This window comes from Eschrichtius robustus, chromosome 4, assembly GCF_028021215.1.
Source record: "Eschrichtius robustus isolate mEscRob2 chromosome 4, mEscRob2.pri, whole genome shotgun sequence".
Classification (NCBI taxonomy): Eukaryota; Metazoa; Chordata; class Mammalia; order Artiodactyla; family Eschrichtiidae; genus Eschrichtius; species Eschrichtius robustus.
The window spans coordinates 77,072,109-77,097,852 of record NC_090827.1 but is presented as its reverse complement, the minus strand read 5'-3'; the positions used below and the strand labels follow the sequence as shown (position 1 = coordinate 77,097,852).

The following is a 25,744-nucleotide window of genomic DNA, read 5'->3' as shown; positions in this document are numbered from 1 at the left end:
CCACACGCCACGGAGCAACTAAGCCCGTGCGCTACAACTACTGAGCCTGCGCTCTAGAGCCCGTGAGCCACAACTACTGAGCCCACATGCCACAACTTCTGAAGCCTGCGTGCCTAGAGCTCATGCTCTGCAACAAGAGAAGCCACCGCAATGAGAAACACGCGCACCGCAATGAAGAGTAGTCCCCGCTCACCACAACTAGAGAAAGCCCGTGCGCAGCAATGAAGACCCAACTCAGCCAAAAATTTTTAAAAATAAATTTATAAAATAGTAATAATAATAATAAAGCAATCCTGTATTCACATATCACAAAGTTTTTCATTTGAGAATCCTAGGCACCAAAGTTGCAGCTGAAGAAATAAGATCTGCAAAAGAGAGGAGACTGCCAAAGACAAATCCTTGGGGAATAATCTATTTATGGGAATGAGGAGGAGCAAAAGCACCAGAGAAAATGACAAAGACTGAATACACTGTTGTCGATGAAGTCAATGGAGGAAAGAATGACAAAGTGAATGAGGAGGAAGGGGGATGGTTCAGTATAACATAGAATCAAATAAGACAAGGAATGAGAAAATGAGGACTGAATTTTGGTGACTTTTAAGAGTAATTTCAATAGGAAGGTGAGTCACATCACAATGAGTTTAGAGATGGGTGGATGATCAGAAGTCTATTATAAACCACTCTTTCTTCCCTTCTGAAGTTCATGAAAGGACACATTTTGAGGGGACAAAGTATCAAGGGAAGTCATTTTTTAAAAAAGTAACTGAAATATATTTGCAGGCTGAAGGAAAAGAAGATGCAATAGAAAAGATGTTGAAGATATACAGCAGAAAAGATACACCATAAGAGGAGTTCCTCTTCTCCTATCAAAATAGTTGTCACACTAAATCTGAATTTCTTGTTTAAGTATAGGGTTCTCTCAAAGGATACAATCTCTAGTGAGAACTATGTATAACTCCTCCAATACTGTATCTGCAGCACCGAGCATATGTGTGGCCCATGGCAAGAAAAAAATAACCTGTATGTAATTTATGGATCTGAGAGTTAGAGTAACCTCCCTCCAAGTAACTGTTGAGGTATGTGTTGGAAGTAGGGAAAAAGGCATCCCCCACCTCCCCTTCTATTGAGGAAGACGTTTGGATATCAGAAAGTACTTATTTTGAGTAGATGCCTGTTTTCTAGAATGGCTCAAACTCATTCTTGGCTAATGTAAGGGGAAGGGGTGAAAATCTTATAATTTAAGCAAATTCATGAAATTTTTACAAAAACTCCTTGGTACAATAATGCTGGTATTATTTCCTAAGGAAAAGGGTCAAAATGATGTTAAGAAAGACATGCTTTTCTCATGTGAAGCTAGATTGTGTCATCTTTGAAAGCAAATTACTATTTTCTATGATGATCTCTATTTGCTAGGAATTAGGATGCAGCTCTCTTCTGTGAAGAGAATCAACTAAAATCAGAACTCTTAATGACTTGATCCCACTCCCAGAACCAGAGCCTGACCCTTCCTCTTTCAAAGCAGGCAAAGATACAGCAGAGAAAAGCCTCCACGAGCATCTCGCCAAGTCTTAACACAAGAAGGGATCCAGGGCTCAAACTTCTTTTGAGTGGAGGAATGTAATTTCCCAAGAAGGTAAGTAGGTACACCAAAAACTGAAGGGGCCTTGAGGAGGAAGACTCGAGAGATGTGGAAGGAAGAGCAAGATACAGAAGGACATCCTCATACCAAGACTGAAGACCTTGAAGGTTATCCCTTGCCCACGTTGTATGATAGGAGGGAAAGGGCTCATTAGTTAAAACTCATCTTCCTATTTGACATCTACTTTACCCACAACAAAAGGCCTGTGTAAACCTTCGCTGTTTCCTTAGTGGGTGTTTAATATGGGAAGACTGGATGGAAGTTCTAGGGAAGGGGACAGAACCACCTTGTGATAAGGCAGGCAGGGCACTGGCCCTTCCCTTATAGATTACTGGAGAGAGCTGCCAGCTGCCAAGGAAAAAGAACTCCTTACAGGGAGATGACTTCACACAGAGATGACTTTGCATAGAGGTCTGGTCAGGCTAAACTGCCCTTATTTCCTTGGCTACTCTCAACACCCCCAGCAAGGGTAGCAAGGAATATTCCTTAAGCAACAGAGACAAGAGGGAGAGGGACGGGTGGCAATGGAAGAATGGAGAAAGACAGCCAACACATAAGGTGTAAGTGAATTTTAAGATCTTAGTCTGAGTTCTTGAATTAATTAGCAATCTGACCAGACAAGCTGCAGCCTCTCCAGGCCTCATCCGTAAAATGAAGAGGTTGAGCTGAATGACCCAACTCCTCTACTAGCAGCTCTAACATTCTACGATATAGCCTACATCCGAAATTCTGCTGAAAAGGGTATCCAGACTGCCTAACTATAATCTCATCAATATGACCAGCGAACAGTAACATAACTAGGTTAGTTGGACCCAGGTTACAGTACACACATTTATACATATCCTTCAATCTTGGCAATATGAACTTAAAATGCATATTTACTTAGTAGTTGTAAATATTCACTAAAAATCAAAAATATGCTTGACATATTGAACATAAATAAATGTAGTATTTTTCAGGAATGTAATTTTAAAAGCAGTGAGGATAATCATGAGACAGCTAATTTATATTTTCAAAATTAACATGTTTTAAGTTTTCTCTGTTGCATATTATATATAATGTTACAATCTATAGACTCTTTATTTTTAACACTTATCTACATATGCACTACATGTGTCTTGGCAATTAATTTAAAAAATCTGTTCATTGTAAAGAAAAATTTGAGGACAATGCTTTCCGTTTAGCTTATTAGTGAATAGGTAATTTACCTTGCTGAGATTCTTAAGTGTATATATTACATCAACTTATGAATTTATAAAAAATTTTTCATACCAATAAAGCAGGGTACATAAATAGCTTATGATTAACACAGAAGATCTTATTAAATGATTACACTGAGAAATAATCAAAGAAAAAATTAAAGAGGAATTAAATGAGTTGATTTCTTCTTGTGGTTATAGACATTAGCTTGTGTGTACCCTTTCATAAATGTATTACTTCTATCTAAAGAGATAATTTCGGACAATGGCAAACTACTTTTAAGAGGAGAAAACATTTAACCAAATTGGAACTATTATTTGGTTTGTAACTTAAGTGTCCACTAAGTTAAAGAGTTGACTGCTGGTTACTAAGCCAGAAGTCCTGTGCCACGGCTAGCCTTCACTGAAAAGAAGTCTCATGAGCGGCAGTGGGCACGAGGGCTGGGGCCACAGGGACCAGAGGCTAGTCTTCCTGCAGTGAACCCTAGCTAAGCTAATTACTGTTTTATTTTGAGCAAATTTCATAATCCCTTTGTTCCTCAATTTCCTCATCTGAAAGTTAGAAAGGGATACAAATAGTTTATCTTCAGAAGATTATTGTAAGGATTCACTGAGGTAATATGTGAAAAGTGCTCAGTTATTTTTCAGATTTTAAGCACAGCTTTAAATATATATACAATGTATTTATACTCCAACAAATTTTCATATGGTAACATTTCTGCTGAATAGGTAAAGACTTAATTAATCCAGCAATTAACTGTTCCACCTAAAGTATAAATAGAAAAATAGTTCATTAATTTGCAAAATAATGTTGCTTTAGGCTTTAGTCAATATACAAAGACACTTGAGACATGGCTATTACATATACATACACCACACAGAAAAATGCTTAAGTTCTAAAATAACAGACCCAAACAAACAGAATAAGAAATATAAATTATTTAACAACCTCTGTATATTCCTACCTCAACTGCTTTCCTCTACTTCTTCCATGTCTACCTTCTTCTGAATATGTATTTTTCTTGTCCTTAACTGTTACCACCAAAGTATACCACCTTTGTTTATTGTAAGTTTTCATGGAAATCTGATACTGAACTCCGTACTTTGTGTGCACAGATGACACCTTATTAATGTAAATAGGAAATGATTAAAAAGTAAAAAAGTAAAATAGATAGGTATGAGTGACTCAAAATTTTTGTGGATTTTATAATTGATTGTATGAGTTATTAAGTTTTGCAATTCTAAGCAAATATGACCTGAATTGTTTTCAAAAATAATTTTGTCGCAAAAGAACATCTACTTATTTCGTTTTAGAAGTTTCTATTTGAATTGAGAAGAGTTGCCTTTCGATGTATATTTCATTATTTTAATATTTTCAAAATACTTCATTTGTTACCATTTTATGTTGTGTGTAGGTAGATTTTAATTTGTTAAAAAAAATCCTACTGTCTAGTAGAATACATTTCATAATAATATTTAGTATGTGATGAATAATATATTTTATTTTTCATTTGAATGTTACTATGGTCCACGTAGAGAACTTGGTAGTTATAGGTTTCTGACTTTTATTAAGCTTCTCAAAAATTCAGATGATATTGAAACCACAAAGATTTGGCATTATTTTACCACATAGTACTATTTCCTTACAATACTTATATCAGTTAATTTTAACTGAAGAGATAGTTGATTGACTTACACTGAATTAAGATTTTTCAATATTAAATTAATATTGTTAAAACTATACTAAAATTGGTAACCCCTGTGATTTCTTTTTTAAGGAAAATAAAACTTTTCAAAAATTAAATCTGGACATACCTCCAGCATTAATTGTGTAAACTCTTCATTACTAAGGAATGTAGGTTTCCAGTCCTGTCGAATTTCACTAGCATCTGACTGTGCAGTGATTTCTGTAAACAGATTGACACATTAGCGGTATAGTCCAACCACAGGGAGAGGGTGGTGGTACAAAAGTCCTACAAGTTGCCTTCCCTTCTCCCACTCTAAACCATAGTCAATAACATTCATTGGTCTAGGTAGGTTATCAGGAGGTCCAAGTTTGGGGATGATGAAATATTTGAGCTAATGTAGCAAGTTATCTCCTTAGATTTGCTCTCCTGAAAATACCAGTCTCTTTGGATTTTCTTTGGGGAGCTCTGAGAACCTGTGTTGCTGACAGGCCTGAGATTGCTTCCTGCTTTACACAATGACCAAACAAGAATCAGAACAAGCAGATTAGACCAAGCATTAGGAATATAGTCTTTTTCCCCTTCCTTTCTTTGCCATTCAAACGGTAGCACCTAGAGCAGACATAAGGACGTGAACCTGGAGGAAAGCAGCCAAGGAGATCAGTCAGTCTGCTTTTAAAAAGAATGACTTTATTTCACTCCAAAAAAAAAAAAAAAATTAAAAAAAAGAATGACTTTAGGCCTGCCTATTGCCAGGCAGAAAGATTCTTTCCAGTCTAAGGTATTCTATTCTTAATTAATCAAGGAGACTAAAATAAAATTTTAAGCAAAAACTTTATAGTAATAAACCCAGAGTAATCCTGCTTAGTGTCCTCTGGTATGTTTTCTTAGTGGTAGGAAGCTGTTCAAAAATTTGCAGATCCCTGGCTTAAGGCACACATTTTAACACAATAATTACAGTTTACGTTGCAACATACTTCTAATGGATTTAGTTATGAGAAAACTATTCATAAACGATGAAATGTGAACTATTTAGGTAATATTTTTCCATTTTTAAATGCGGACATATTAAAACAAACAAGTAAAATTAAAATCTATGTCACAGAGTTTACTCTACAAAATATACTCTACGTTGCAGTGAAAAAAATGGACTAAGTTGTTTTGATTTTTCCATTACCAGATATATAAATATAGCATATTAAATTGGCACCCAAAATTTGGCATATTGGAAATGCCTGTACTAGATATGAAGAGTAACTGAGAAGTATAGCTACTAATTCTGTGGAACATAGTCATGCTTTTCAAATTCACATTATATACATTCAGGAAAAAGGACTTAAATCCATAAGCAAATCCCATCAAGTTTAGTTAAACCCAGGTTTATTTTTAGAGTAAGAAGTATATAAGAATTACTTTTCAATTTAAGGTAAATTTTTTTGGTGTGAGAATCATACACCCAATTTTGAAAAAAATATCTAAATGCCAAAATGAATCCTCTATTGTCAGGGGGAAATAAATATGCATGCATATTATTTCATTTCATTCAACAATCATTTACTGAACTCCTACAATGTCTGAGGAATGAGTGTGCTATCTAACAAGGGGCACTGAAGTTAGTGAGAATACTATTTGTAGAGATAAAATGTAATGATAATGGTGGCAATAAAAATGAAGACCAGCAATTTTGAGAATAATCAACAAAACTGGCAACTGTGATACTGTACTACAGAAGATGAAAAAAATGCAAAACTCTTCTCAGGTTTGAGTCCCAGGGGATTGAAAGGACAGTGGTGTGAAAATGGAAAAAGGAAAGCTGAGAGAAAAAGATGACTTGACAAATGAAAATGAATTCAACTTCAGATCCGTTGAGTCTGAGGACACATAAAACAAAGACCCAGAAGTTACCTGGAAAAAAAAAACGGAAAAGTTTGCATCTAAAAATATAGATTTAGTAGTTTAAGAGAGAGGCAAAACCAAGGGAAGGAGCATAGAGAAAGCAAGAGCACAAAAGACAAGACCTTGAGAAATGTCGTGTTCAGAGGGCAGAAAAAGAAAGAGGAAAGAAGTTAGCTCATCTGGGAGGGGGAGGTGAATGAAGAAGTACAGTGTATCTCAGGCCAAGGGAAAAGGGAGCCAGTGGAGGATGGATGAAAATTTCCAGTGCTTCAGAGATGCAGAAGAGGATGAAATATAAGAAAAAGCTACCGATTTATTGGTAGCAGAGCGTGTGGGGGGTCATGGCATTAATGAAATTAACAAAAAATAATTTAAACAGTGGTGGAGCATAAACCAGGCTAGTAATGTATCACAGAGTGAGCTAGCAAGAAATAGAGGTACTAGTTACAAATTCTCTTTCTGAGAAGTTCTGCAGTTTCATTTCCATCTGAAAAAGAAATGTCCTTTTACAAGTTTTTCACCTATTTTCTATTAAGTAGCATTTATTAAGTACCAAAATACTTAACATTCTTTAAAATTTTCTTTTCATGACTTATTTACTCAAAGTGATTTTCTTTGATTAACAAATAATCACTTTAAAACACAGTGTTTATTTCCTAGATATACACTGAAGCAATCTTTTAAAATGACATATAAAGTTCTCATGATCTGACTCTTGCTTCTCTTTCAAATATACCCATAACTTTCCAACTCAAACTATGCTCCAGTTAAACTGATCTCTCCCTGCTTCTCTGGTTTTACACATGCTATTTCCTCCATGTGAAGTGCTGTTTTTCTTAAGCTAACAGGAAGACTCAGTTGAAAAATTAACTGTTAAAAGACTTCCCTGACACATTCTTTCCTCTGTGTTCTCACACAAAGTTTACAGTTTACGAGCACTACTCACATTATAATTACTTGCATTGCAATTAGCTGTTTATATGTTTCTCTCCCTTGGCCTGAGTTACTTGAGGGCCAGGACTGTTACCCTGCACCACAAGAATCTAGGATATACTAGTAGGCACTAAATACATGTTTGTTGAATGAAAGAAAGAATATACCAGGAAATCTTTAAAAAGGCAATTATTTCCTTTTCTTAAAAATGGTTAGGAAGCATACCGTCTCAAGCCATCACTGCCAAGATTCCATCACATTATGCTTTAAGAGACAGTCTGTTATTATTAAAAAAAAAAAAAATCCATTTTACAAAGTTAAAAATATACCTTTATGTTTTCGTAAAAAATCAATGCTCTTCTGTAGAACAGTAGATTTGTCCATCTTTCTAGCATTCCCAGGAAGCATGGATCCCAGTTCTTTAATGAGAACATTAAACTGATCTCTACGTTTCTTTTCAGATTTGTTTCTAGATACTCTGTTGAAATAAAAAATTAGATAACCAGTTTTCAAACAGTCCATTTAATTACACAAATAGTTTAATACAGTGCTCAATAAAGATACAACCACAGAGCATGTACTTCTGTCAATACAGATGGTAATAAATATTTATATTCTAGGTTACCAACAATATACAGTTAATTAGGGCAATAATTTTTCTTCTTGGTTTAACCACTAAAGAAACTTTTACATATTAAGCACTCGGCATACATGTTTTTATGAAAATATCAGTAAGACAAACTACATTCAAATCTCAGGTTTTATTTAATCTAATATTTACCAAGAATCTGTATTTTCCTTATAAGGTTATTATGAATATTACTGAGATACAGTTTCTGCAAGCACATATAATGTATAAGTACAAATCATTAAAAATTACTGAATAGGAGAAAGTTATCCATCTCCTGTAAGTTTTAAATTATAAACAGAAATCTAAAAATGAAAATTTCCCTACCCTCAGGCTTACCCACACATTCTTCCTCTTTATTCCTTCATCCCAGCCTCCAACACAGAGCTGTAACCACTCTTTTGCATAGCTGTCTCTCCACTGGGTTGTAGGCTTCTTGATAACAGAGCCCCAGTTTTTTCATCTAAGCACTTAAGCATAACACCTAACAAACAGTAAGCGCTCAAAATATATGTGCTAAAGGAATAATTCCCACTGTTCTATGTGAAGCAGTAACTAGAAGCAAATTCTTAGTTGCACTGAGAACTCTTGAGATAAACACAATTATTTACAGAGCAATTAATCATTCCATAATACTTCTAATTACCTGCTTTGTGAAGTCAGATTTTAGAATTCCATTTTAGAAAGTACACTACTTTCCCAAAAGATCCCAAAAGGTCAGAGGATAATTCTATTAATTTAATTTTTTTCAGTAAAGAAGGAGCATTTATTCTGTATTAGTACTGGGAAAAAATACAACTGTTCAAACCTCTTAAGAAACATAACAGAAATTAACTGACTCCCTCACCAAACATTGAGTGCGCTTTGTTATAATGACAGAGACTGTGCTAATAAGGACTAGGGATACTAGAGAAAGATGCCCTTTCAAGAAATTCACCTAATACCTATGGAACCTCCTAAGTGTGCCGAATTGAGTCATGAAGGCTAAGTGAGAAAGGAATGGTGGCGGGGTGTGAGCAGGGCATTCCAGACACAGGAAACTTGCACAAAGATGAAAACCTAACAGGAATTCCCTGGCAGTCCAGTGGTTAGGACTCCGCGCTTCCACTGCAGGGGGCACGGGTCTGATCCCTGGTCACAGAACTAATGTCCCTGCATGCTGTGCGGTGTGGCCAAAAAAAAAAGGGCCACACATCTATCACAAGTAGCTCAGAATGGCTAATGTACCTAGTGTACAAGCTTTCTGTGCCCAGCTATGCTGGAGTTGGGGGAGGAGGGTGGGTGGCAGTTAGGAATAATAAGTACTGGAAGAAAAAATCATGAAGTTTTTATGCTGCACAGAAGGATTTAGTTTAATAGTGAAAGCCATGGGAAGGCACTAAAAGGTTTTAAGCAAAGAAATGACTGACATGAACAGAACTGCTTGTTAAGACCATTCTAGCACCAGAGTAATGAAAAGATCAGTGCTTGGCAAAACAAATTCATTTAACAAATACTACTGGAAATTTACTATATGCCAAACAAGACTGGAGGCCAGATGACCATTTAGGAGGCAACTGCAATATCCTAGGCTATAAACCATGGCAGTGGCAGTGTTAACAGAGCAGTGTGGGTCTGAGGGTTAACAGGCAGAACTAGCAATTCTAGGTAAGTCAGATTTAGTTTGGAGTGGGGAAGCAAAAGAAAAATCGAAGAGGATTCCCAAGTTACTGATAATGCTGTTTATCAATGTGTAATATAACACGAGATATTAGTTTCGGTAGACAGATGGTTTGGGGAGAATTTAAATATGGTGAAATTGCCTGTTTGACATTTTAAAGGACACATACTAGAGGAAGTTAGACATACAGATCTAGTTATATTCCTCTAGAAAGGAGTAAGTAGGAAATAAGCATCTGAGAATTATTTATATATGAAATATCTGAAGACATGGGTAAAATTTAGAACCATTATTTGTTGTATATAAGTTAGGCACTACTGGAAACATATATGAAATTTCATTTAATTCCTACGAAGTAGACTTTATTATTTTTCATGTTACAAGTGTGACAACTCAGGCATAAAAGAGAATATGCCCAGGATCATACAGTTACCATGAAGTAATAATTCAAAACAGGCATCTTAACTCCAGCATAAGAAATATACAGAAATCAAATATCACTGCCAATTCTACCAGTGGATCACACCCATTAAAGCAACTTTATTTCATGTTACGTTCAGGTTGGACGTACTCAGCCCTTGTGATGACCTCAATAATAACAGGCCACAGATGTCAGCGTTCAACATGGTCCATTTAATTCTGACAGCATTATTATGAGGCCTTCTCTTTCTCCAAGGTTTCCCACAGCCATAGCATTTTTGGTCCCCTAAAAACACGATCAAACCTTCAAAGTCTCTGCGAACAGAATACCCTTAGCTCACCTTATCCATCTCTAAACTTGGCCTTTAAATCTGTCCAAGTTAATTCCTCAAAGTTCTGCCTCTTCATTCAGGCAAGACTGATTATTCCCACCTTATCAGTGACTTTCTCTCTACCCTGAAATATTTTATAAGAACCTTCCCCCACTAGATTGAAGTTAAGGGAAAGGAGTTATCCGATATATTTTTAGCTTCAAATTCAGGTCTTTTTATTTCCTTGAATAAAGTTGTATAGCTTTCCTCAAAATCTTCTTCCCAGATATATTTTAATCATTCATTTAAGAATTTAGCAGTTTACCTGGTTATGTGAATATTTTTCTTATCCCAGTACCTTTTATTTTGCTAAATACAGACATTTAGGAACTACTACTTATTATATGTTTATCTTTTGTATCTGTATGTAAGGCTACAACACTCTCTACCCTCGTGTCTAAGCACCCAAGTAGTTCAATGTGGCTGGGAAAAAGCCATAAAGTATTTACTGCTTACCCTCAATGACTACAAACTTGGCTGCAATGCTCTCTGGACCCTCCCTCCTGATACTGTAATCACCATCAAGGCCCGTATCTAAGGTCAAGCCCCCACCATCACCACCACGGCTCTAGATCCCATCCTGTCACCTACTTGATGATACCTCTCCATCAATTCTTCCCCACCACGCCCACTCTCCATCACCCACTTTCCCTTCTGTTGGAGAATGGAGGCATGTCAAAAGACACAGAAGCCCACCCTGAAAGACCTCCCAAAGGCCAAAGCTGGAACAAACTGAGCAACAGAATAAATAACATAGCACTGAAGTATAACCTAAAGTACAAAATAAATCATGAGTCCATACAAAATATACATGAGTCCATAGAGATATAAATAAATGGGAAAGAGACTTTTTTTTTTTACAGAAGAATTTCAAATATGTGTAGATACCCCCTCCTATGGGAGGTGAAGCTTAATTCCCCCATCCCTACTCTGAAGGTGTGCTATCCTAAATAAATTATTTCCAAAGAATAGAGTGGGTTAACAGAAAATAGTAACTACAATGGTAAATCTAGGCAAACCCTGCCTTAGTCAAGTGACGAAGGCTAACATCCCCAGTGATGTCATGTAAATATTATGTGCCATAATATAATGTGGTGAGAAGGGCAGTTTTAGAGGATAATTTTATTTAATTTATAAACTACATACTGATACTCTAAACTCTTCCACCTTTCTAACATATCTAAGTTCTTAAGGCAGACAGATTTTCGAAATCACTGATTTACTATTACATTTATTTATTATTCATTTATTTACTATTTTACATCTGAAGTTGAACTACCTTTTTGCTTTGTCCTTGTCATCTTCTTCCACCAACCCATCAAAAATACTACCATCGTCTCTAAAAGAAAAAGAAAGTGGATAGAGAAAATAAGAGGGCAGACTCACTAAGCAACAGCAATACTAAAACAACGTATGAATCAAATCAGTTATATCCTAGGATTTTTGTAGAGTTATGGATTGCATAAATTCAAACTCAGTAACTACCAACCTGTTTTCTAACACATATAGACAAACAAAGTTCAACTATGTTTTACATTTTAAAAAGTTTATTACAATAAACAAGAATTTAACTTTACCAGAGGTTAAATATCTTATTCCAAACTTTTAGTAACCAGTGAAAATCTATAGAAAGTCAGTATATTTGCCATTATATAAAATGATTCGCTTGAAATTATTTTTAATTATAGTAGCACATTTAAAAAACATATTTTCTGAGACATTTATAAAACACAAATCACTCAGAAACATCACAATATCTAGCATATTAACTTATACTGATATATTTTCATTCAGTACTGATTCATTTGACAAATATTTGTTAGCACTCATGTACCAGGCTCTATTCTGGACATGGTTACAGAGCAGTTAATTAGACATACAGGTCCCTGCTCTCATATAGCTTATTTTCTAGTAGAAAGAAACAAATCAACATGAAAATATATGAATTTTATTTTTTTTTTTAAAAGGGGTGATGTTTTAATTACTGGGTGGTTACTTTAGTCTGAGTGGTTAGGGAAGGACTTGCTGAAGTGGGGACGTTTGAGCCTGAGATCTAAGTGATAAGAAGGGGTTGGTTATGGGAAGACCAAGCGGAAGAGCATTCTAACAAATGAAATCAAGAGCACTGGTGGCTACCTCCTTAATCTAAGGGGAAATAGTGAATAGTTGCAAGTGATATGAGCTTTTACATGAACTCACTATTCACTACAACCACATCTTTCTGTGGCCTATAAAGTGCCTACGAGCTCCACAACTGAGATCATCTACAAATCTCGTATCATAGAGGTTCATGAGTAGACTTTTGGGGTTCCATGTATACAATGAAATTTATAAAAAATTCTGTATGTAAATGTACATTATTGAGAAGAGAGTCCATAACTTTCATGATATTCAGAGAGATAATGAACTCATATTAAGAACCACTGCTTTATGTCTGAACACCCAGATGTTGTCCCTACAGGTCATACTGTCTAGAATGGGAACTGACAATCATTCAGAAGCATAATGCCAAAATCATATTTAATCTCTCAGGAGTAGTGAAGAAACATCCTTTCTGAGGAAAAGACTACACATAGATTCCACCTGAAACTATGGCACAGCCCACATCCATGGCAGTGGCAGGCAGGCCTCCCTGAGGAAACTCCTTGCCCCTTAAGTCTTAAGCTCTGATAGAGTACATACCTTCACTATTTACCTCATAGAAAAGGGAGGAAAGCTGTCCCTAGATGTCAAAGTCACTTCTGTGCACAACTCTAGCTACAAAACTCTTAAAGAATCCCCTATGGAAGAATCACACATTACACTATAATAAAAGCACAGGAACTTTAGGAACTTTAGTGTCAGACTAATACAAGTCATAACTCCACCTTATTACTTACTATGTGACCTTAAACAAGTTATTTATAACCTCTCTGGCCTATAGACTCCTTATCTGTAAAATCTCATGGAATTATTGTGAAGTTAAATGAAGTAAGACATAAAAAGTGCTCTGTACATTATCTTTCAAAGAGCAGGTATTTTTAAAAAACTGGTACTGTATTTCATCTAATTTAAGACACCATTGACTATAAGACTTAACTATTTTATGTGCCACTATGAAAGAAAAAAATGCCACCAATTAAACTATAAGCCAATTGTAAGATGAATCCCAATGTCAAACATGTTAAAATGTAAAAAAATAAAAAAATAAAGTCTTTAAATCAAAGAAACAAGGAGGTCCATCCTTTTCCCAATAGTAAGATTTAAAGATTATAATTTCAACTAATGAAATCCTAATTATAGTCACCTCTCATGAGTCACAAATGCTAAGATGCTTAAAGGGCTGAAGTTAGAACCAACAGATAAGGAGACAGATGATTCCACAAAGTGCCAAGGAAACTTCTGCAATTGTCATAATTTATTTCAGAGCAGTTCTGACCAAATCACTCAGAATTACAGTTCAAGATCCATTCAGAACACAAGCCACATGCTGTTGACTTTGGCTCTAGATAATATACCTAACTTACTATTACATGAAATTTGCTCGGTACAGAAGGTAAATGTAACAGTAATTATGCTTAAGCATAATACTCCTTTTATCAGTTTGATATAGACCATTACTCTAATAGTGAATTTTTTAAATAGCTTTATATAATTCAAAATAAACAAGTCTCTAAAAACATACCTGTCAACAAGTGAGCTCATTTTACTACAGCTTACGGTAAACAACATAACATATTACGTTTTCGTCTTGTAGTAGACATTTGTACTTCTCCTTGGGTGGAAAGAAAAATAAATGGTCATTAGTTTTCTAAAAAACTTATGTCTACAAACACAGTAATTTGAGAAACACCATGTTTTCATAGAGACTTCAAAATGTTTTTGTTTCTACTGAAGGCTATAACATTATTTTCAAGCAAATATACTTAGCTGAGGCACATTTGAGGCTTTTTTTCCTTTTAAAAAAAGGACAACAGGGGAAAAAAAATTGAAGACCACAATTCATTTTCTTTCTATAACAAAATAGTGGAAATTAAAAAGCCACTCTTAACATTCAGTATATATATTAGACTATGTAGGCTACATATGTAAGCCTATGTAAGTAGGCTATAATAACACCAGCTAGTGGGCAATAAACATTTGTTGAAAGCCTACTTTCTGTTAAACAGTATAGTTAGCTTTGGAAATAGAAGGATGAGAGACACAATCACTATAGGCAGAAATCTGCAATTAAAGAGGGAGATGGATAACTAAATAATTATAATAAAAGAGATGATGAAGGTATATTGGTCGGGGGGGGGCAGTCAGAGGAAATATTCTTGATGGCAGTGAGTTTGTTAGGCAGTCTAGATTCTTGTTACTGAAAATGTGCTCCAGAGACCATCACCATCATCTGAGAGCTTGTTAAAATACAGAATCTTGATCCCAACTCTAGTCCCACTGAAGCAAAATCTACATTTTAACAAGGTCTTCATGTGATTTGTATGACCATTTAAGTTTGAGAAATAACAGACTAAAGGACAGGAAGAGGTAATAGTTGAAGGGATTCTAAGCCACAAGAAAAGCGATTTGCAAAGGCACAGGCATTTATGAGAGAGTGTCATATTTGAGAAAGTTTTCTCTTTAGAGAAAAATGTAGGCATATTACAAGTGAAAGTTCTAATTACTAGAGCATAAAGTGAGAGACAACAGGAGTGGTAAAGGGGTGAAGGCAAGTCAAGCAGAGAAGAGCCTTATTATAAAGTTTCATACTCACATTGAAGGGATTAAAATTTACTGCTTTAAAACTCAGTCATAAGCCTAAAATTTATCTCTCTATATTCTATACAGTTTTGCTAAAGTATAAAGCAGGTTTTACCCATATAAGATACTTATATCTTATAGTCATGAGTTAAATATTGAATAACCACCTTAACTCTAATAAATATCCTAACAGTTTTGAGGCATAAGAATTATTTTTTAATTAAAGTTTAGAAAATAGTGTAAATTATTGTGTAACTCTAACTAAATGTGAGAATATTAAAGGATATGAGACTCTATAATACTCTATCATTGTTTTTAAATGTACATTCATGAGAGGAAGAGAGAATAACTCTTGATAAATGATGCTGGGTTGCCCACGTGGTTATGGCTGCAGAAGCAGAACTGTGAAGGGCTGAGAGTTCTTAAAAGATAATGAGTGGGGGAGTCAGGAAAAATAAAAAGAACTAACTCCAGGATAAAATAGTGATTTTAAGTGTCTGGGTCAACATCAGCAGATGGAACAGAAAATTACAGAATTTTAGAGTTAGAAGAGACTTTAAAGATCACCTAAGTACAGCCCTCTGGTCTAACAGACATACTTAGCATCATGGTAATAACAGAGGTTGGTTCTATCACTAGAACAAAAAGAACAATGCAAAGGTAACACAGCCAGTTTGAGTGAATTAAAAAAAGAACAGTTTCAGTTTAAAGTTAAAAGACCAGATCTGAGCCTTATATGGCAGCAAGTATATGCTTGTTTAATTATCAGAAGGTAGAAATAGGGCAAGCTAGAGGGAAAAAAAGACCCCAAGAATAAGAACTTATACTATATAGGAGAGGCCATGCTGACTATAAGGGAAGTGAATCCAAAACGCTTTAGAAGATAGACTGATGCTTTATTAAGCTATTTTACTATTGTTGGTTAACAATATTTTTCCAAACACTATTTGTTGTCCAGCTAACTGAACAACATAAAACTATATCTCTGATAGTTCAGTCCAAGATCTTTTCTCTACTTTTCCAGCCAATTGATAGGCATGCTATATTTAAGGGAAAGATAAAGGAAGAAGTGAAATAGGCCCAATTAAGTACTCTAAAGCAACTGTTAGGAGATTCCTCTTGACTTCTTTACATGGTGTCGAATTAACTTTAACAAAACAAAGTGGAAATGTGGGAGCAGCCAAAGGTCTTGTGTGGGGTCTATCCTAGGACTCACACTTTCAGTATAAAAAAGACTAGGCAGAGTCACACTTGCTCATCCATAGATTCTAAGGAGTCATTTTTAGAAGACATGCGATGTCCCTACTCATAGCAAGGAATTTCAAGTAGATGATCTAATACAGATTAAATATTATTAAAAGTCTTTTTCCTTAAATATTGATATTAACAGACCACTATGGTATGAAATAATCTGTCTTTAAAAGGATCAGTTACAGTCATTGGAGCAAATGAAATGATAAAGGATCAAGTTACTGCTAGGAATCAAATGCTCCTTTACTTAAGCAACTTGAGCTCAAAGTCATTCAATGATATGAATTCCCAGCTGAGTAAGCACCACATTACTATTTTATCACAGTGGAGGGCAGGATGGCATTTTTTTTAATAAACATCATTTTAAAAACAAGTTTTAAAACATTTATCACATGGGCAGGTATTAACTAACAAACCTCCTAAGCAATTCAAACTTTGCAAAATATGGAAGCAGGTATGTTTTAAATTCAGCATGCAACATTACACATAATTAACAGAAAATCTCAGTGCTTGCCAGTCCATCTTTGGAAAAGAACTCTTACATCCAATATAACACATTCTGCATTAAAAATAAATTATGCAGTATCAGTATCTTGTCCTCTGAATCCCACCTGCTGTCACTTCTCAAAGCTTTCCATTTCTACATCACTAATTTCTCCCTCTATAACTGGAATATTCTATCAACAACTTAGTATTTTACCTTAAAAAAACAAACAAAACACAGACAAAAACTTCCTCGACCCAGCAACCCCCTTCAGGGACAGCCCTCCTTTTCTGCTCCCTTTCACAGAAAAACCACTTGTCAGAGTTGTTGTGTACAGTTGGTGTTTCAACATCTTTAATTCATTCCGCTCTCTCATTTTAAAACTTAAGTGTTTATTTTCACAAATGTATACTTGTTCAGAGTTTAAAGTATCCAGTCTTACAAGACTTTTTAAAAAATCAGAAGTCTTCTGATCCCCATTTCCTACTTTCAATCACTTTCATCTCTTTAACTGTTTCCCTTGGTAGTTAACTCCCTATCTCTAATAACTTTTACTTTATTACTTCTTGATTCCTTCTGTTTTAGGTAGGATGCCTATACACTCCCAATTTATTTGAGCTGTCCCCAATGTAATTATTAAAAGTGCTTGCTTTTGCTCTCTAAAGTGTCTTTTTTTTTAAGCCATCATCTATTGAATTCCACTATAAAAAATAATAATTTAGCTTTGACTCCCCCATCCTTACCTCATATACACGCACGCTTGCCCAAATTTCCAATACCGTGATTTTGGCTAGGTGGTTATATTCAGAGTTAACATTATTATGACTCTGTAAATACAATTCACAGTTAAGCCATATGGTATACTACAATTTTTTTCTTGGAATAGCTTTCCCTAGAGTTAATCATTGTTTTGTTTTGTTATTTACCTGGTTTTCTAAATACATACTTACAATTCAGCCCTAAACTCTTCCTTGTCTAAATCTACTCTTAATATTTTCAAATACATTACAGATTCTACCAATTTAACCTTCTTGCAGCTATTTCTCCTGGCACCTTCTGACCTACCCCTACTGGGAATGGATAACTATCATTGGTGACCAGCTGTAATCTTGGGATCACTCTTCACTATCATCCTGGTGATTTCCTGGGTCTCTACGTAAGTTGCATTCCCTGTTTCTTGTATCCTACGGCTTCATTTTTTAAATTTACTTCTTTATTTTTGTTGAGTACCTCCTACATTAACTGCCCAAGAAAGGAAACATGGCAGATAAATTTTTTTGAGACATCACAAGTCTAAAACTGGCATTGGTCTATCCTTAATCAACAGTCTAGCTAGATTCTGAATACTGAGTTGGAAATCATTTTTCCCTCAGAATTATGAAGGGAAATCATTTTTCCCTTCTATCTTCAGTGGAGACACCCTTCTCCACTGTTCTAGTTTCCAGTGTGGGATCAAGAAGTCCAAAGCCATTCTGATTACTGATCCCTTATATGTGGCCTATTATTTTTCTTATTCTGGAAGCTCTTCCTTTATCTCTCCCTTAAATATAGCATGTCTATCAACTGGCTGGAAAAGTAGAGAAAAGATCTTGGACTAAACTATCAGAGATGTAGTTTTATGTTTAACAAAATTTAACAGTTATATGCCCTATTTTGGACTAATTTTCATATCTGCATTGGTCACTCTATGGGCTCTTTCTACCTGGAAATGTGGGTCCTCTAATTTCTGGAGAGTTTTGCTGAATCATTCACTATTCTGTATTTCTCCCCTCTAGTCCCTCTATTCTCTTTCTAGAGCTCCTGTTTTTTTTAACATTGGAGATCCTGGACAGTTGCCCCAATTTTCTTATCTTTTCTCTCTCATTTTCTCTTTGCTTAACTTTCAACATCAGTATCATTTTTTAGCCCTTCCATTGAGTTTTCCATTTCTGATTTCATTTCTTATTTTTTTCTCTCTCATGTTCATGGATTTAGCATCTCCTCTTATTTCTCAAACTATTAAATGACAGTTTTGTGTTTCTTTCCATTTTTACCTGCCTACCTGGTCTCCATTTCCCCTAACTTGGTATTTTCTATTTTGGTTTGGTCTTTGACTCTCACAAAAGAGGCTTTCCTAAAATGTCTAGTGATCTTTGGCTACAGCTCATATTTAAGGATGGGATCCTGTGAACTTTATTGTAAGGATATCAGGTTGGGGCATTTCACTGAGGAAATTCTTTTTTTTTTTTTAATAAATTTATTTATTTGTTTTTGGCTGTGTTGGGTCTTCGTTGCTGTGCGCGGGTTTTCTCTAGTTGCGGTAAGCGGAGGCTACTCTTCGTTGCAGTGCGTGGGCTTCTCATTGCAGTGGCTTCTCTTGTTGTGGAGCACGGGCTCTAGGCGCACAGGCTTCAGTAGTTGTGACCCGCAGGCTCAGTAGTTGTGGCTCTTGGGGTCTAGAGCGCAGGCTCAGTAGTTGTGGCACACGGGCTTAGTTGCTCCGCGGCATGTGGGATCTTCCTGGAGCAGGGCTCGAACCCATGTCCCCTGCCTTGGCAGGAGGATTCTTAATCACTGTGCCACTGGGGAAGTCCTCATTGAGGAAATTCTTAATGTCAGTATCTTCAAATCTTTTAAGTTGGTTGTAATTCCCATTTTCCTGGGCAAGTGTCATTTCAAAGTACATTCCAAGATACAACCCTTTCATTACCTTTTGTATTTTGGGGATCTTTTGAACTGATTCTTCAGAAAACTGTAAGTTCAATGTATTCTTCTGTATGGCTGACCATCAGTCTCAGAATTCTGTTTAAACAAGAAAAACATGTGTTAGATTTACTCAACTTATATAGACATTTATCATGAAAAAGGTTTCAAAATAATTTTGAAACATAACAAAATTTATAACTTTGTCACAAAAATATATTGGGTTTGCCAAAATGTTTGTTTGGGTTTTCCTGTAATATCTTATGGAAAAACCCAAATGAACTTTTTGGCCAAACCAATATATAACAAATGCTAAACTCTATAAATTGTCTCTAAAAGAAAATAACTTAAAAATAAAAATAAAAAAAACTACAACAATCACTTTTAATTCTACTATAGAAGTTAAAAGACAGAAGTATAAAAATAAGTACAGCTATAAAAATATGTTAATGAATACACACATATATGTGTTAATGAATACTCATATATAATGAATATAAGAAGATGCAATTTGTGACAGAGATAAAGTGTGGTGGGGGGAGTGAAGTAAAAGAGCAGAGTTTCTGAAGTTAAATTGTTATCAGCTTAAAATAGATTGTTAAATCTATAAGATGTTTTATGTAGACCCATGGTAAGCACAAAGAAAACATCTATACAGGATACACAAAAGTAAATGAGAAAAGAATCAAAGCATGTCACTAAAAGAAAACAATGAAACACAAACAAAGACAGGACAGGAAAAAAGTGACAAAAAGCTACAAGACAGACAAAAACAATGAACAAAATAACAGTAAGTCCTTCCCTGTCAGTAATTACTTTAAATGCAAATGAATTAAAGTTGCCAGTCAAAAGACAAAGTAGGTAAACGGATTAAAAAAACAAGATCCAACTACATGCTATCTACAAGACTCACTTTAGATTTAAGGACACACAGAGACTAAAAGACTGGAAAAAGAGATTCCATGCAAATGGTAACCAAGAAAGCACAAATGGCCATACTTACATCAGACAAAACAGACTTTAAGTAAAAAACTGTCACAAGAGACAAAAAGGACATTATATAATAAAACGGTCAAATTTATCAGGAAGATATAACAATTATAGATATATATACACCCAACATCAAAGTACCCAAATATTTGTAGCAAAGATTGACAGAAATGAACTGAGGAACAGACAACAACACAGTAACAGTAGGAAATTTCAATACCCCAGTTTCAATAATGGACAGAACCCTAGACAGAGAAGATCAACAAGAAAACGGATGGCTTGAACAACACTACAGACCAATGGACTTAACAGAATATTCCACCCAACAGGAGCAGAATACACATTTTCCTTAAATGCACAGGGAACATTCACCAGGATGGATCACATCAGGTAGCAAAACAAGTCTTAACAAATTTAAGAGGATTGAAATGCTTTATCAAATATCTTTTCTGACCACAATGGAATAAAACTAGAAATCAGTAGTACAAGGTAAACTGGAAAATTCAAATCATGTAGAAATTAAACACATTCTTGAACAATCAATGGGTCAAAGAAGAAATCAAAATGGAAATTAGAAAATATTTTGAGTCAAAAGCACAAAACATCAAAACTTATGGGATGCAGCAAAAGCATCATTAAGAGGGAAGTTTATAGTGGTAAATACTACATTAAAAAAGAAGAAAGATGTCAAATATAAAGAACCTAACTTTATACCTCAAGGAACTAGAAAAAGCCCAAAGTTAGCAGAAGGAAGGAAATAATAAAGATTAAAGCAGAAACAAAATAGAGCATAAATAAAACAGCAGAAAAAAAGTGTTTTTAGCAAAGAACAACAAAAAGAGGAAACATTACAACTGATACCAAGTAATACAAAGGATCATAATAAACTATCATGAACAATTAAATGCCAACAAACTGGATAATCTAGAGGAAACAGATAAATTCCTAGAAATATAGAACCTATCGAGACTGAATCATGAAGAAACAGAAAATCTTAGCATACCTATAACTAATTAGAAAATTGAATCAGTAATCAAAAACCTCCCAACAAAGAAAAGCCAGGACCAAACATTCACTGAAGAATCATACCAAACATGTAAAGAAGAATTAATTAGCACCAATCCTGCTCAAACCCCTCCAAAAAATTGAAGGGAAAGAAACACCTCCAAGCTTATTTTGTGAAGCCAACATTACCTTGACACCAGAGCCAGACAGACTCCACAAGTAAAAACTACAATATCCCTGATAAATACAGATGCAAAAATCCTCAACAAAATATTAACAAACCAAATTTAATAGCATATTAAAAGGATCATACACCATGACCAAATGGGATTTATCCTTGGGGTACAAGGACGGTTCCACATACAAAAATCAGTTAATGTGATACACCACATTAAGGAACAAAGTATTAAAATCACACAATCGTATCAATTAAGGCAGAAAAAGCATTTGACATAATTCAATACCTTTTCATGGTAAAAACACTAAACAAACAAGGGATAGATAGCAATTTTCTCAAGATAATAAAAGCCATATATGAAAAGCTCCACAGCTAACATCATGCTCAACAGCGAAAAATTGAAAGCTTTTCCTCTAAGATTAGAGGAACAAGGCAGGGATGGCCACTCTCGTTACTTCTATTCAACATAGTACTATCTAGAACAATTAAGCAAGAAGTGAAAGAAATCAAAATTGGAAAGTTTGAAGTAAAATTATGTCTCTTCACAGATGACATGATCTTATATGTAGAAAGCCCTAAAGAGTCTAGCAAAAAAAAACTGTTAGAGCTAATAAACATCAAATAGCAGGACACAAAATAAATATACAAAACTCAGTTGCATTTCTGTATACACTAAAAACAAAACAATCTGAAAAGGAAATTAAGAAAACAATGTCATCTATAACAGCATCAAAAGGATAAAACACTTAGGAATAAATTTAATCAAAAGGTAAAATTTCTGGTGTGGAAAGAACTTCAGGAACTTGTCAGTTTCGGATAGAAATGTTCTTTCACTAACAAGGAAAATCAGGAATTGCTGTATTCTTACTATTTCTCATTGTAGAACTGAGATATCACTATAACATTCTCATTTTTAACATTCTTCTAAATCATGAGCTCCTTCAAAGCAGGAGTGAAGCTTCATTTATTCATCTATTATTAGGACCTGTCAGAATATTTGACAAATACTAAAAACTCAATAATCATTGTGAATAACTGAATTAACCAAGACCAACCCAACCTTGCCACACCAAAGTTAATGCAAAACTTTACCCTCATACTTTGCTTCTGACCCATCCAATGTCCATTCTAGAATTTTTTTAAAAAACCAAGAATTTGCTATATATGTAATACGACAGCAAGAAGGAGGGATATTTTTGATAGCAAAAAAAAAAAGAGGGGGTATTTTTGAGAATAAAAAGGGATTTTTTTGATGGCAACAACAAAAAAATCCCTGGAGATTACGGACTCAAATAAAAGTAAGAGGTCTGAGTCAAAAACACCAGAGCAATAGAACTTAATTCCTAAAATGTGCATCAAGCAAAATTCAGATGCAGATCCTAGTGTCCTACTTGGTTTTAAGTACTTTGGGATTGAGTTACTCGTCAGAGTTAAAGCACCTAACAAATCCAGCATGCTGGAGGAGTAAGTATAGAAGTTAAGACCATGAGTTTACAGTCAGAAAAGCATGGATGAAAATCTTTGGACAATTTACTTAGTTATCCTAAGCCTCAGATTTCTTACCTAAGGCAACTGTTGTGAAGACTAAAGGATATAATATATAGGGATACCAATTATTAACCAGATAAACACAAATGGAAACTCCCCCTTTAAAACCAAAATAAAAGGCTTAAATATTTGCAGCACTTCAAAAGGTTAATATTTTTATCATATAATGGTCTCTAAAAGTTATCTGAAAAAAGGTTAAAACCCAGCTAAAAACAAACAAACAAACAAACAAACAACAAAGAGTATAACTAAATGAGGAGCCACGAAAAAAACAAACGGCTAATAAATGTAAAAATTATTCCTGGCTAGAAATCAAAGAAACGTAAGTAAAAACATATTAGTTAAATATTAGTGATTCCTTAAAAATTCTACTTCATATATTTATCATTCAGCAAATACTTACTGAGTACCAATACAAGTAAGTGTCTGATACGACGCTGACTGTAGTTTGGAAATGGTGAAATAGACACAGCCACTACATTTGAGGCACTTCCCAGAGAACCCACAAAGTGCTCTCTGAACACACTGGGAGTGACAAAGAAGTTAAAGAAGCCTCCTGGAGAACTGATATACGTAAGCTGAGATGTGAAGAATAAAATAACAGTTCACCAGGCAAAGAGATAGAGAAATTTGATCTATACCAAAAGAACAGTATATGCAAAGGTCTGAAGACATGAGAAGGAACTGTGATTTTAGAATACTACAAGTAGTTTCCTATGATTAGGGCAAAAACCTAAGGACAGGGGGTAACAGAGGTTGTGGTAAGAGATGATAATGGTGAGGTGAGTAGATCGTGAAAGGTCACATGAAGGTAACTCCCAACACCCCCGCCCCCTCAACAAAGACACTGAAAGGTTTTAAGCAGGAAAGTGACATTAATAGACATTTGTTCTTTTGAACCATCATACTGGCTACAACACAGAGAATGGAATGGAAGGAGGCTCGACTAGAATTAGAGAGACTAGTAGAAGTAGAGCATTATAATAGTTCAGGTAAAATAATATAGAAGCAGAGATTATAGAAAGAAATATAGGAATTTTAATAGATCCTGAGATGACTAGACAGAATCTGGTGACTGATTAACAGAAGCTGGGGGCAGGAAGCAGTCAAGAATATCACTCAGATTTTGGCTTGGACACATCTGTGGGTTGATAGGTAACACAGGAGGAGTAAGTTGGAGGGTAGTTGGAGGGAAACGTGTTGAAAGCAGTGGCTAACATTTATTGAACATTTACTACGTATTGGGCACTCTCCAAAGTTTTCTCTCATTTAAGACTCAACACTCATATGAGGTAGGCTCTATTATTATCTCCATTTTACAGATGAGGAAACTGAAACACAAAGAGAACAGGTAAGCTGGCCAAGATCAGCAGTAAAGCTAAGATAGGAACCCTGACAGTTTAGCCTGAACTATGCTCTTAATCACTATGTAACAAATACCTCACAAACACTTTTAATGATGGATTCAGTTTTAGACATGTTATGTTTAAGATATCTATGGGACATGCAAGAGGAAAAATGTCCAGTAGGCAGTTGGAAATGTGGGTTTGGCATTCAGGAAAGAACTGGGTGAAGATGTAAAGTGGGAGCCATCAATGTAAATAGGTAAATTAAAGATAATGATTAGATGGGCTTCTCTAGGAAAAACATATAAAATTAGGGAAAAAAAGGCTAGGACTGAAACCTGATGAAAAATTAATATTTTACAGACAGGCAGAAGAGTAGCTAGTAAAATGGGGAGGAGGCAGAAAAACAATGTAAAGAAATGGCTCTAGAAACATTTCCTGGGTGTGAATTATGGACCAGCCCCTTTATTAGCTGTGAGTCTGAGACTAGTCACTAAATCTCTGTGCATCATTTTTTTCATTTCTAAAATGGAAATAATAGTAGCACCTACCACATAGAGTTCTTTTGAGGATTAACTATGTTACACATTTGGACAGTATATAGAAAACAGCAAATGCTCAATAAATTTTAAGTATGATTAGTGTTAATAATAGTATCAACTAGATGGAAAAGGACCAAAGATATAGAAGAAAGCCAGGAAGGATTATTTGTCACTAAAATTAAAGGAAAAGAGTGCTTTAAGAAGTTGACAATGTCAACACTGCACTGTGGAAAAGAAAATGACTCTAAAGTGTCTATTACATTTAATAACAGTTTGATAAGTTTGGTGATGGAGATATGAAACAGACACTGAACAATGCTTTAAGAGAGTAAATTAGGACTCCCTTTCTTCAAAAAAGTTTGGTGAGAAGTGTCAATAACTTCAAGCACTTACGTCTTTTGACCTAGTAATTTCATTTTGAAAAAAAAAGGAAATAATCAGAGATGTAGCCAAAGTTTTATATTCATTGCACTATTATTTAAAATAGTAAAGCTTGGAAGATTTAAACATCCAACAGCAGTTAACAGTGGCATTAAAATGTATCAAACATAAATCCAAATATGTT

At 35.0% G+C, this 25,744-nt stretch overlaps 1 protein-coding gene across 18 annotated transcripts in view; it reads right to left on the bottom strand.

Moving 5' to 3' along the window:
- The window catches only part of CLOCK (clock circadian regulator), a 139,264-nt gene that overhangs the window by 54,817 nt on the left and 58,703 nt on the right, over nucleotides 1-25,744 (bottom strand). For 16 of the 18 annotated variants that reach the window (XR_011073925.1, XR_011073926.1, XM_068542908.1 and 13 more), the window contains 5 exons: nucleotides 19,578-19,669; nucleotides 14,096-14,185; nucleotides 11,711-11,770; nucleotides 7,682-7,830; nucleotides 4,654-4,745 (listed from right to left, as the gene is read on the bottom strand). Coding sequence is in view for 16 of the 18 variants with exons in the window: in XM_068542908.1 (XP_068399009.1) it covers nucleotides 4,654-4,745; nucleotides 7,682-7,830; nucleotides 11,711-11,770; nucleotides 14,096-14,142 (348 nt within the window). In the remaining 2 variants the exon portion in view is untranslated. Of the gene's footprint in view, nucleotides 1-4,653; nucleotides 4,746-7,681; nucleotides 7,831-11,710; nucleotides 11,771-14,095; nucleotides 14,186-19,577; nucleotides 19,670-20,573; nucleotides 20,603-25,744 lie in introns of all 18 variants that reach the window. The other 2 variants (XM_068542909.1, XM_068542914.1) reach the window with 1 other exon arrangement.